This window comes from Equus przewalskii, chromosome 6, assembly GCF_037783145.1.
Source record: "Equus przewalskii isolate Varuska chromosome 6, EquPr2, whole genome shotgun sequence".
NCBI classification, from domain to species: domain Eukaryota; kingdom Metazoa; phylum Chordata; class Mammalia; order Perissodactyla; family Equidae; genus Equus; species Equus przewalskii.
In genome coordinates, this window is record NC_091836.1 from 18092955 (window position 1) to 18106457 (window position 13503).

General features: G+C 41.8%; 1 protein-coding gene across 5 annotated transcripts in view; it reads right to left on the reverse strand.

Moving 5' to 3' along the window:
• EXPH5 (exophilin 5) overlaps nucleotides 1-10879 on the reverse strand; it is a 70281-nt gene extending 59402 nt beyond the window's left edge. For 2 of the 5 annotated variants that reach the window (XM_008524575.2, XM_008524574.2), the window contains exon 1: nucleotides 10461-10879. In XM_008524575.2, coding sequence (XP_008522797.2) covers nucleotides 10461-10777 — 317 coding nt within the window. In that variant the 5' untranslated portion in view covers nucleotides 10778-10879. The remainder of the gene's footprint in view (nucleotides 1-10460) is intronic. The other 3 variants (XM_070624838.1, XM_008524577.2, XM_070624840.1) reach the window with 2 other exon arrangements.
• Nucleotides 10880-13503: the final 2624 nt, after the last annotated feature.

The window sequence follows — 13503 nt, forward strand, 5'->3', positions numbered from 1 at the left end:
GAGACTCTGTGTCAGACAGTGTTGGCCACCTTCTAGAATCCACTCCCCCCAGTTCTCCTCCTTTCTGGTTTTATTGTGGGCAGCGAAGAGTTCAGTGCCGGGAGATGGATCGTGACTGGTCTAAGCCTAACATTTGAATCCCGTCCCTTGATTTCTCAATTCCCTCGCAGCGAAGAGTGGCCTTATGATGTGGTTCTGGTCAATGAGACACAAGGGGAAATCTGCTGGGATGGTGTCTGAGAAATCTTTTACTTCCATGATAAGAGGGACAGATGTAGTTGGTTCCACCTTATCCTGTCTCTTCCTGCTTTGAACACGGATGTGATGCTCAGAGCAGGTGCAGCCACCTCCATTGCAAAGACGCCATCCTGATGTCCTAAACCCCTGAACCGGCTGGCAGTCGCCTACTTCCAGCCGTCTTGTTATGTCGGAAAAATTTATCCCCAATTAATTAAAGCCGTGGTTAGATCTGTTACTTGTGAAAGAAGCATTCCGAATACAAATCCTGAAATACAACTGGGCAAAGATACAAACAGATGATTCATAAATCACAAAATGTAAATGAATAGCAAACATATGAAAAAAGTTCAAATTCCTTATAACCCCAGTGTTAGAAATTAAATCAAGTATAAGAGGTTTTTTTTGTTTGCCTACAAAATAAGCAAATATTTTTAAAAATAATAACACTATCCAGTGCAGGGAAGGGTATGGTAAAATAGGAGGCTTTCCACACTGCCAGTCAAGGTAATTGGGTAGAACATTTTTTAAAAGCAATCTGGTAACATGCAACCAGAATTTAGAAAATATTTATATTATAAACTAATGATTCTACATGTGGAATTTATCCTAAGGAGACAATTAAAATTGAATTAAGGACGTAAGCACAAAGGTCTGTCACAGTGTTACTTAACACAGTAACATGAAACAAAGGAATAACAAAAAATCAAAGTGGCTGAAATATTGGAACGGTTAATTAAATTATAAAATATATACAGTAGAATAGTATGCAGCCAAAAAAATATTGTTGACAATGAGTCTTTAATTTGAAGGGGATTTTTTTTTTCTGAGGAAGATTAGCCCTGAACTAACATCTGCTGCCACTCCTCCTCTTTTTGCTGAGGAAGCCTGGCCCTGAGCTAACATCCGCGTCCATCTTCCTCTACTTTATACGTGGAATGCCTACCACAGCATGGTGTGCCAAGCAGTGCCATGTCCACACCCGGGATCCCAACTGGCGAACCCCGGGCTGCTGAAGCAGAATGTGCGCACTTAACTGCTGCACCACCAGGCCAGCCCCATGAAGGGGTTATTTTTATGTTAGATGGTAGGTAAATAAACAAAAATACACACAGTATGATCATAACAGCTGTATAAAGTGAATATGGGTGAAAGTAGTTTGATAGCTCCTAAAAAGTTAAATACAGAATTACCAAATGTCACAGTAATTCCACTCCTGGGTACATACCCAAAAGAAGTGAGAACAGGGACTCAAACAAACCCTTGTAGATGAATGTTCATAGCAGCACTATTCACAGCAGCCACAGGTGGAAACAACCCAAATGTTCATCAACATAAGAATGGATAAAAAATTGTGGTACATACATACAATGGAATATTATTCAGTCATAAAAAAGAACAAAGTACAAATACATGCTACAAGGTAGAGAGACCTCAAAAACATTATGCTAAGTAAAGCAGACACAAAGGTTACATTTTGTATGATTCCATTTATACGAGATATCCAGAATAGATAAATCCATAGAGATGGAAGGCAGATTGGTGGTTACTAGCAACTGGAGGGAGGCAGGTATGAAGAACAACTATTTAACAGACTTTATTTTGGGGTGACGAAAATGTTCCTAGCCTTGTGCACAATCACCCCAACACCACTTGTTGAACAGACTACCCTTTATTGAAGTGCCTTTGCACGTTCATAAAAAAATCAATTTGCTATATTTTGGGGGTCTATTTCTGGACTCTATTCTGTTTCATTAATCTACATGTCTTTTCCTTCACAAATACTATGCTATCTTGATTACTATGGCTTTATACTAAGTCTTAAAATCAAGTAGTATGATTCTTCTAATTTTATTATTCTTTTTCAAAATCATTTCGTCTATTCAGTTCCTTTGCTTTTCCACAAAAGTTTTAAATTTAGATTTCCAATTGTTCTTTGCTAGTAGATGGAAACACAGTAGATTTTTGTGTATTAATCTTGTGTCCTACCACTTCACTAAATTTGCTTATTAGTTCTAGGATTTCTTTTTTTGGTAATTTTTTGGGGGGGTTTCTTTGTAGACAATCACGTCATCTGCAAATAGGAACAGTTCTATCTCCTCCTTTCTGATATGTATGCCTTTTATTTCTTTACCTTGCTTAATGCTTGCTAAGGCCTCAAGTACGATGTTGAATAGGAGTGGTGAGATTGCGCATCCTTGCTTTGTTCCCCATATTAGCTATGATGTCAGCTATAAGTTTTTTTGTAGATGCCTTTTATCAGGTTCTATTTCTTCCTTATTGAGAGTTTTTATCACAAATGCATTTTCAATTTTGTCAAGTGGTTTTTATGCATCAATTGATATGACTGTAGGTTTCTCTTCTTTAGACTGTTGATATAGTGGTTTATAGTAATTTATTTAAAACATTGAACCAGCCTTACTGTTATGGGTTAAACTGCATCCTCAGAAAAAGATACATTGGAGTCCTAACTCCCAGTACCTGAAAATATGACCTTATTTGGAGATAAGGTCTTCATAGAAGTAATCGGAGATAGGCTCTTTATAGAGGTAATCACGTTAAAATAAGGTTATTAGGGTGGGCTTTTAGGCAATATGACTGGTGTCCTCACAAAAAGGGGGAAATCTGGACACAAAGACAGACACGCACACAGGGAGGATGCCATGGGAAGATGGGAGTCATGCTGCCACAAGCCAAGGATCTACCAGAAGCTAGGAGAGAGGCTCGGAACAGATCCTTCCCGAGTCCTCAGAGGGAGCATGGCCCTTCTTGAAACCTGGAGAACAGATCAAGAGATCTGGAGAACAGAGCAGTGGTTGCCAAGTTACTCTCCCCTGCCAGCCCCCTTCCTCCTTGAGCTGCTGTTAAATACCTTGTTTTAAAGTTGAAAACAAGGCAAACTTGAGATAAATATGAAACATTGCAACCTTCCTTTGGGAAGTGGGGACTTTGGTCATTGCAGCCCCCAATTTCCTCTTAAATCATTAGAAAGTCTAACACACTGTGGAATGAAGAAGTCAGCTCCTGTGGTATGCCAAGTTGATATTTTAAGTACAGCTTTTAAATAGGGCCATTGGCAATGCCAATAAGGAAACATTCCTGAGGAGAGTGAGGTGAGCTTATAGCTCTCAAATATCACAGCCTGTGCAGTAACTAACTGCAGAAAAAAGACCTGAATTGCGTGAGCAAGGCTCTTAACCAGCTGGTTCTCAGTTTGAAGACCCAAGTGTGCTAACAGGAAGAAAAATATTTTCCGACTAACCTTAACCTGACCTTCTTGTCTTTCATGTGGTTTCCCCAGACCTTTCTTTCCCTTGTTTTGTGTTCCTTCTCAGAAGTAAGTTAAAGCCCATTTAATTAGAAATTGAGTACCTACTAGGTGTACGGGGCTCTCCATTCCTGAGACAATCCTTGACCACAAGGAACTCAAGAGTGATGGACAGAAACCAACCTACCCATGAATACATTAACATTACAAAATGTATAAAACATTGTAAAGAAAAGGGCAGGAAAATGTTTAGATATTTTTTAAAGCAAATTATTTTTTAAAACATTTATTAAGTTTAATAAGACAAATACTTTGCACTTCTTTATTAGCAAAAGAAACAGTCTTTTTTTTAATAGTCTCTGATAATGGTAAAAAATAAAATAAAGTAAAAGGGTTAGAGTCCCTTTAAATGTCCTGCCCAAGAGATAACCATCTTCACAGTTTGGAGTAAATCCTTACAAAATGCATATACACTTTTTAAAACATAAATGAATACCTGAAATTTTTCCTATATACGGCAAATACTACTACTTGTCCCCCAATATCCATAATGCCCTTTTCCTTAGTAGTAACATCTCCAACTTTTACTTGAGCAAGTGGCTACCCAGAATTATATGTTCTCTATTTTCATGGTCAGTGGAAATAGCAAGAGTTTTAAAGTGGAGAGAGCTCACTGCTGGTTCTGTTAGAAGCTAGATGGCCGATGCGAGGGTAATCGCTTCAGCTCCTCTGTACTTCACTGGAGCAGGCAGTGCTGCACGGTGAGTGAGTGCAGATGGAGGTCACAAATCCAATACTTCCTGGCAGGATTATCTCACTCAAGCTACTTATCCTCGCTAAGCTTCCTCGTAGAATGGAGGTAAAAAATATCCCTTACTCATCAGGTTGTTGTCAGAATTAAATGAGATAATCGCATGAAGAGTTAAGCACAGAGCACGTGCTTAACAAATATTGGCTATTATTATTGTTGTTATTGTTATTAGCTTTTGAAAAAGATTAAAAATAGTTGCTTTATCAGATTAGGATGAGGATAAAAACAAACAGACATGAAAGACTTTAAAAGCTGAAGGAGTTATAACATCACAAAGCCTCAAAGGACACTGCTCCCCAACCTTGGGGTATGGAACTATAATATTCTAGACGTTCCACATGTATTGCCCATGGAGACCAATCCACAGGACTAACTAGGCAGGAGAATCTGTCTGAAAGAAAGATCTCCCCTCAGTTTAAAGGAATTAACTAAACTGGATGTTACTGGAAAGTGCAGACACCTCAGCGATCCAGGATGTGAATCCCATACCTGGTTACATCATCACAGCACTCAAGCCTATAGGGCACTCCTGTGACTTCCAGGCAGTTCTCATGGTCCCTTCCCAGGCCACATACTGCTACTGAGGGCAAGCTACATTTATATGAACAAATCATCTTACAGGATTTACCACCACCCAAAAACTTTCATAGACCAAAGCCATTTGGGGCAGAATCTGTGTTTATTCTGTGCTGTATCCTCAGTGCCAAGACAGTGTCTAGCACAAAGTAGATGCCCAATAAATAGTCACCTGAGGGGCTGGCCCGGTGGTATAATGGTTAAGTTTGCGTGCTTCACTTTGGTGGCCCAGGGTTCACAGGTTCGGATCCTGGGTGCGGACCTACGCACACTCATTAGGTCATGCTGTGGCAGCATCCCACATACAAAACAGAGGAAGATTGCCACGGATGTTAGCTCAGCGACAATCTTCTTTGAACAAAAAGAGGAAGATTGGCAACAGATGTTAGCTCAGGGCCAGTCTTCCTCACCAAAAAATAAAATAAAATAAAATAAGCATCTGATGTTTCTTGAAAGTCAGAGGCAAGTTTCACCGGCAAGTTTCACAGACTTATGTATCCGGCTTTTAATGTCTGCAGGATGCTGCAGCTTCCACCAGCTACCAACCACCACACCACTTTGATATATACAGTCCCTCTCAGGACTGAGCCCAGCTCAAGTACACCAGTGTAAATCAGTCAGAAACAACTAAATTCTGGAAAACCCTCCAGGGCTGCAATCTTGCCATTGAGCAAAGATAGTCTAAATCTAGACATGCCATTTTTCAACTTGATTACACCAGGCACTGTAACATCTTATACTCTATAAGTTTTCTGCAACAGGAAAAATAAACATTTTTGATTTATTGATATCTCTTCTGTGAGCTGACTAGTTGATAGTATCTCTCAGTACTTTCTATTTTACATTTATGAGATGGGGTAGGGGGATGGAAGGGTGGGGTGCAGGATGATAGGTAGGCAGTTTTTTTTCAAAGACTTGTAAAAAGTAAGACGCTTTTCAGATTTTATATATTATATATGTAAATATACATATCATGTGTATTTGTACACACACACCCATATTCCCTCCAAGGTGTGAGAGAGGTATGGGGAAAATTTTCACCTGCCAATAAATTGTGATTCAAATCCTCAGCCATTTTTCTTCACAGTAGCTAGAACCATAGACTGTGCGAGGCCTGAGAAGTCATGCCCAAGTGAAGACTTTCAGGAAAAATCTTTTCCACAATCCAACAAGAAGTAGAACTGTCAGATTGGAATTTAACAGTAATTTCCACCTCTTTAACTGACTTTCAGAGTATTTCTGTAGCACGGACCCCAGACTCCCAGGACAGAACAGGATAAATGCAACACAGAGATTATAGTGCGGTACAGGGTTCAGACCAGGGAGAAATCCTGTCTGGCTGGGGCAGAGGGTATTTGGGGAATGAGAAGAAGGTGAAATAAACTGAGTGAGAAGTGGAAGAGAAGCGAGGGACTGCAGGAGCCTCTGACTCCAGCCAGTGCAGGCCATTCACTCCTTCATCAAGGATTCACTAGGGGCCTATTACACGCAGGTACCTTGCCTGACTGAGGTGTCCCTCTGCTTTAAGCCATGAAATCCTATACTCTTCCCCTCATCTGCCTTCCTAGAGCCTCAGAAGATGGCACATGCCCAGGATTCCCGCCCAGCCCAGCATGCATCCTTTCCCTCAGATCTGACTATCCATCTTGGCAGTGCTGGACTTGAGGGCAGGAGAGGGGCCTTCCCACTTGTCAGGGCAGGCCCATGCCTTTCACCAAACATTTACTGAATGTTCACAAAGTGCTGGGAGCTGTATCAGGCCCTTGAGATTCATCAAGAAAAGCATAGATTTTTGCCTGTTTTCTTCTAGTTGCTGTGCGTGTGCACCCACACCATGAAGAAACTGCAATAATCACACAGGCACTATTTTGTGTTCTGCTTTTTCACAGAACAATGCCTCATATGCATTTTTCCACAGCTGCATCTATGAGAAGCTTGAGGTGGCTATACAACAACCAAGGTAGTCAGAAATACAGAACTAAGATATCACACTAAGTGGGACATAATTATCTCTTCATAATTGTCCTTTGAAATGACTGTGCTCTTATTGGATATTTAGATTTGAAATTTCCCAGTATTTTGCTATTATACATAATAATGCAATAAATATCTGAGAATATATGTCCTGTTTTTCCTCTACTAAATTATTTCCTCAGGGAAAAATATAGTACCGTGGAAAGAATACAGGTTTTAGAGCCAGAGAGATTTGGGTTCACATTCTAGCTCTGCTACTTATGAGCTGTGTGACCTTGGGCAAGTTCCTTAACCTTGCTAAATTTCAGGTTGCCTTCTGTACAAAGTCATTAATAATACTCACCCCAAGGGATGGTTGTGAGGATTATTCAATGCTGATGGGTAAAATAGTTTTGAGATAGATCAGGTTTGAATTCTAGCTCTGCTGCTTAGCTTGGACAAGATACTTAACCTTTGTAAGTTGTTTGCTTCTCTATGAAATGGAAATTAAAGTGTGTACTTAATGAGTGGGGGGATTAATTAAATATATATAACATGTTTAGTAAAGTACCTAGTAGACAGTAAGGGACTAATACATGTTAGCTGTTATTATTATCACAATAATTACTATTATTATACAAAAAGGAAGCACTTAATAAATGTTGGTGTGGCCATCTTCTCTACCTCTATCTCCTACCAATGAGAAATGGCCAAGAATTGGACAACTGGGTCAAGGATAAGGCATATCTTTATAGGTAATGTCATATTGTTCACCAAAAGGATTGTTTGTAACTTACAATGCCACTAACAATAGGCTGAATCTATCCATTTCACTCCAACCCTCACCAACAGGTTTTTCTGTTATTTTTATTATTTCTATTTTTTTTTCTGTTATTTTTAAAGATGCAATATGATATCTTGAGATTAACAATGAGGGAAGATCAGAGGAAAGTTCTGTGTGTTCAGGAACATTTCTATGTGTGGGGCTGTTGTCTCCTTCATGGTGAGCTCAACTACTCTTACGCCTTTAACATCCATGTGCATACATCTCTGGTTCCGCATGACATTGTAGTTCTATATCTCTAACTATATGATATTTCTTCTTAGTTGTCTTGTAGACACTTCAAGCCTATCATAGATGTAACTGAACTCATCAGTTATCCCCTAACCAGTAAACTTTCCAAACTTCCCCATTTGGTCCCTTATTGTTCTAGCCAAGAGATCTTGAGACTGTTTCTCAATATAGTAAGAAGGCCTTTGAGAGTCTTTCAGACAGGCCTTTGTACTGTCTCCCACATATCCTCTTGAATCATGTCACGTGTCCTGACTTTTCATTTGGAAAATATGATGATCATACATATCAAGAAAATGAGAAGAGGCAGCCAAGTTGACATGTTACCTCAAGCCTTTTCTGCACACCAGTATTCTGCCACTAAAACTGGTGCACGTGAGCTGGTGAGCAGAACAATCTCTTGGAGACTGCTATCCAGTAGTGGGTATTTGATAGTGGGATCCAAGAATTAACCAGGGGAAAAGAAAGTACAGGAAGTAATTGCCTTCAGCATTTGGCCCAAGTGTCTACTTTCCTTAAATTATTTTTATATTTTAATGGTGACATTTTTTAAGCTGTTGGGGTAATTATCTTTAACAGTTAGTTTAATGGTTAATAGTATTGATTTTGTTTTAGCACTATGGCTTTTTCTGTTGATGCTCTAGTTAGGTATGAGCACTGTGAAATCAGAAAATGTGTGTTAGCCTTCCTTCAAAGGCCTAACCCAACGGCCTTTGCCACCTATATGTAGTTCCAGTTCCCTCTAAAGTCACCTGATGGGGACACCAGGAGCTGCCATAGAGGAAACACAAGAAGGCAAGAATCAGGGCAAACATAAAAAGTCAAAATTTCCTTGAATGAAAATTAAAATAAATAACATTACTATTTCTAAGACTCTTAGTTCATGAGAAGCCACATTGATAACATCCTAAATGGAAGTTTCCCTCCCTCTTGTTATTTCCTAATTCTCCCCTCAATTTCCCCAAAATATACAGAATCACTTCTCGAAGCCGCATCCTCTCCAGAGATGAAACACTTCCAAGAACACACACCAAAAGCAAGCACAGTTTCTTAGTCCTTTTGGAAGATGTGTTGAAGTCAAATTGCATGCAATTCTAAAGTCCTCCTTCCTAAGGTTGTGTGTGCTTATGTACAGTGCAGGTGCATATGTGTGGGTGGGTGCGGACACACTGTGCTCAGAGGGCATACTCTCACACTGAGGAAATGACGGAGCCTATTCTTCTAAAGGCAGAGTATGATGATGTGAAATACACATCCTCTAACTTCAAATATTCATTTTTCCCCACAAAAGCTATATCTAGTGGAGAAAAGTGAAGACAGGGCTTCAGGCCCAGTATATTCTAATTGCTTCTACAAAGACCAACTAGGGTTTCCCTATATGAAGTGTATCTTTGGAGGTTTTTTCTGGAGGTGGGTGTGGGCAGTGGGACATCTGGAAGGAGATAGAAACCTAGAACTCACATCACCAAGAACTTGCTGACAAACAAAACGTGTGTCTAAATTCCAGTCGATGCCACACTTTTTGGTCTGAGAGTGATGGCCTAAATTCTCATCCACAGTCAACTGGAGAAGGCCTTGGATGGGTCTATTCCAGCTCTGGTAAGAAAGTCCCTTTAATTCATTCCAAGACGTATCCCATACGTCCCCAGCAGAAAAACTGGTTACTTTACATCCCAGGCAATTATCCCTCAATTTCATTCCCTGGTAACCAACCCCTCACCTACAACATTGCATAGTAAGGTCAAGGGTGAAATTCCGCAGCAACTTCTACCCCACGGCACCACACACAAGGAGACCCACCCATTCTAGCCACTCCGCGTGGCCCAGTCTCAGGTCAGGTCACTCCATACAATTTGTCAAGTTCCTCGAGCTCCAGTCATTTGGGTGCGGACCACTTCGCCCCCAGAGAGGTGCCAGCTCTCCCGAGCCTCGCTGACCGTCGGCGTGGGGTGGAGAGGGGGTCTCTGGGGCAGAAGGAGAGTGTGTTGGGCGAGGGTGGACCACCTGGGAGACCTGTGTAAGCACCTGGATGCGCGCGGGCCAGGACTCCGCTCCACGCAGCGCCCTCGCCCCATTTCACTGGCCCCCCTACCCCACGACCCACCACCGCGGCGGAGACACCTGAGCACTGCGTGGCGTGCCTGCGCGGCCCCCAATCCAGCCTGGACCCCCTGCAGCCGATCGCCGCCCACGTGTCCCGGCTCGGGACTGGGCAGCCGCGCGCGCCCCACTCAGAGAGAAACGCACCAAAGAACGCGCCAGCACCGCGCGGGTAGGGGCGCGCCCCACCCTGCGGGACCAGAAACCCGCAGGCGAGCCCGTCTGGGATGCCGGGTGTAAGAAGAGCACCAACCAGGCACCCCAAAGTCCTTACGAGAGAAACTCAGCGCAGATTTCCCCTTGCCTGGCCTTGCGCTCCGGGCGGATGCCGCGCGTCCCGGGGCCGCCGACAGGTGCCCGCGAAGGCTTGGCGCCCCCCCCTCCCCCCCGACTCTGGGGAAGCCGCGGACGCCCTGGGAAAAAAAGAAAAATTTGCTCTGTACCTGATCCTGTCCTTCTCTGCCCTTTGTAGTTCCTCATTTCTTTCCAGCACCTGAAGGATCTTCCTGGCTTCTTCGTCATTTAAGAAACTGAAATCAAACCCCTGAGGAACTTTAGTCATTTTCTCTACTGTGTGTAAGTTACACTTAAGTTCCTTGGCGCCTCCTGTTACGGTGACATTTTTCAAACTATAGAAGACCAGTTTCAGGAACTTGATCCCATAGCCAATAAGAAGTCCGTCCCTTTGAAAATCTAAAACCGCGAACTTAGGAAACAGCCCACTCCTACACAGCTCATTTTGACAACACCTTAATGACATATTTCTCCCAACCTATCCAACCGAGATGCAAAATAAACAGCTAAAGGGAAAGAGGGAACCAATCCCATTGCAAAGGGGCGGGCCCTTTCTCGTCCCCTCCCCTTCCCCCGTCCCTGCTCCCTATCAGCCTTAAGCTAACAATCCTACATAATTCTGCACCTAAGTGAGGCTGAGGTTTAAGTGTTGGCTCCAAAGTGTTTGTTTTGGCTGTTGCTGTTTGCTCTCAGAACTTGAGCTTGACTAGTAGGAGCGCAAAGGAAAGAGATTCACGACTACGGTAATCCTGCTTTTCAAGAAAGAGGCCACGGGAAATAGAATTGCAGGTAGGAGCTTCAGAACTGGCTGATGGGTCACCCTATTTGAAAGACCCGGAAGGGCTGAACTCATTACACAGCCGTCTGTGGGCGGACCAAGCCCAAGGGCTGAATTTCTTGTATCCTTGGAAGTGAATTCTTTGCCCAACTTCCCATCCCTCAGACGCCCCCAACTCATGGTCCCACAAAATTCATTCTCAGACTTAAAAAAAAAAAAGCAAAACTGTTTATGGTGTTTTGGGAGAAGACAGCCCTGAAGCAAAGGATGGTACAAAGCACCTGTCTGTAATTTTGTATCAGATTTTATAATCTTCTTAATAAACTGTTGCAGGGAAGTAATACAAGTGCCACTTTCAAACATCTAATCCTATGACTAAAGCAAAATGTAATCCTATGAAACCACAGAAATAGCTTTTCCTAGAAAGTATTATTCCAAGATATGAAGGAAATTTCTAAATATATTCTTATACACTATAGATACATTTTTAGAATTATCAAGATTTTTTCGGAAAACATGTTGTTTGTTTCTTTTGGCTTCACTTCTCACACAAAAATAGCTTTGTCAGATCAACTTTCCTGCCCCATAGCCTTAATTTGGTCACTTCTTATGTAATGGTGATGGTTGTGAACATTTAAAATATACTTCCACTTGTATCATCTCTTTTCGTGACAGACAAAGCCAATAAAGATTTTGTATCTGTAACAAAAACATGATGTCAAAAATGGCTATTTACGTTTTGGCCTCTGGGTCCTCTACTCACCTTGATCATCTTTATTTAAGACATGTCTAGGCAGGTAGCCATTCAAATAACTTTCCGTGGGTGTCTGTCTGTTATTTCTATAAAGCAGGAACCCATTCAGTTCACCAATGTTGTACACAGAACTCTTTTATACATAGTCTCTGTGTTCGTGATGGTGGTTTAGGAGTGTGTCTTGTATATGATGTCCATTTTTCCTATTCATTTGTGTGTTCCTGTATTCAGCATACATATGGGACTTTTTCAGGTGGGCCCTGGTAGGCTTTAATCCTGTTCCGGGTGTATCAGTGAATTGATTTCAACTAACAAATACTGATGCCTACTATAGGAAGGCATTGTACACTGTGAAGAAGATTTTCCTGATCTTTAGAAAGTTTATGATACAGTGGGGGAGATAATGCAAATAGAAAAATGACTACATAGCAAAGAAGAACATAATAGAGGTAGAAATAAAGTTCTGTTAGAGCACAGAAAGAAAAAGTTAGTTCCAGCTGAGTGCATCAGAAGGAGGTCAAGGTATTGGGGTTGCAACACTGAAGAGTCAGATTTCAACAGGAAGAAATGGAGAGTGGTGGGAGGAGAGGCGTGAGTCTACTCTGGGCATGGGAAACAGTGCGCCAAATAGCCGAAGTATGCTCCAGGACTCTCATAATCCCTCAACTCCTCTGACTAATGGCCAAAGTGAGCAAAAACTTGGAAGCTAGAAAATACAGGGGCATATTCAAGGACTGGTCAGTGATCTGTTTGGGCTATGGTATGCATTCTAAATAGGGACAATATTGCTCCTAATGAAGCAAAAATTGGTTCTTGGAGGGTAAAAAAAATCTCACTTTTTTAATGTAAAGAACAGATATATTCTGTTATAGTACAAGAATAGATATATAGCATATCAGTGGCATTAAATTTCATGAGAGGGGCGATTAAGAAAAAAATCCTTAGGGGCCAGCCAGGTGGCAGAGTGGTTAAGTTCGCATGCTCCAGTTTGGCAGCCCAGGGTTCACAGGCTTGGATCCCAGGTGTGGATCTACACACTGCTTATCAAGCCACGCTGTGGCAGGTGTCCCACATATAAAAAGTGGAGGAAGATGGGCACAGATGTTAGCTCAGGGCCAGTCTTCCTCAGGAAAAAGAGGAGGATTGGCAGTGGACGTTAGCTCAGGGCTAATCTTCCTCATCAAAAAAAAGAAAAAAGAAAAAAATGCTTAGAAGGCTTCTTAGGGGGACCAAAAATGAAAAAGAGATTGAGAAACACTTGGCTAGCACATAGGACAAAAAGAGTAAATAAGGCTGAGACCTCTATGAATGCCATGCTAAGGAATCTGGACTCCATTCTGTAAGCAGTGAGGAGTCTATACAGGTTTTGAGGATGACAATGATATAGTTGAAACTGAACATTGGGAAGATTACTTTGGTAGGATAGAGAAGAGTGAGGATGGTGGCAAGGACACCATTGCGTTGTAATGCTGATGCAGGAGAAAGGGGAAAGAGGACCTGAACTAAGGCAGTGGAAATGGGAATAGAAAAGAGTGTTGGAGTCCAAAGATGTTGGCTGGACTTGGTAACTCATTAGAGGGTTAAGGAATAGGAGTTAAAAAGATGATGCAAGGTTTCAAGAGAAGTGTCTGAAAAGAGAGTAGGCTATTTAATGATAGGA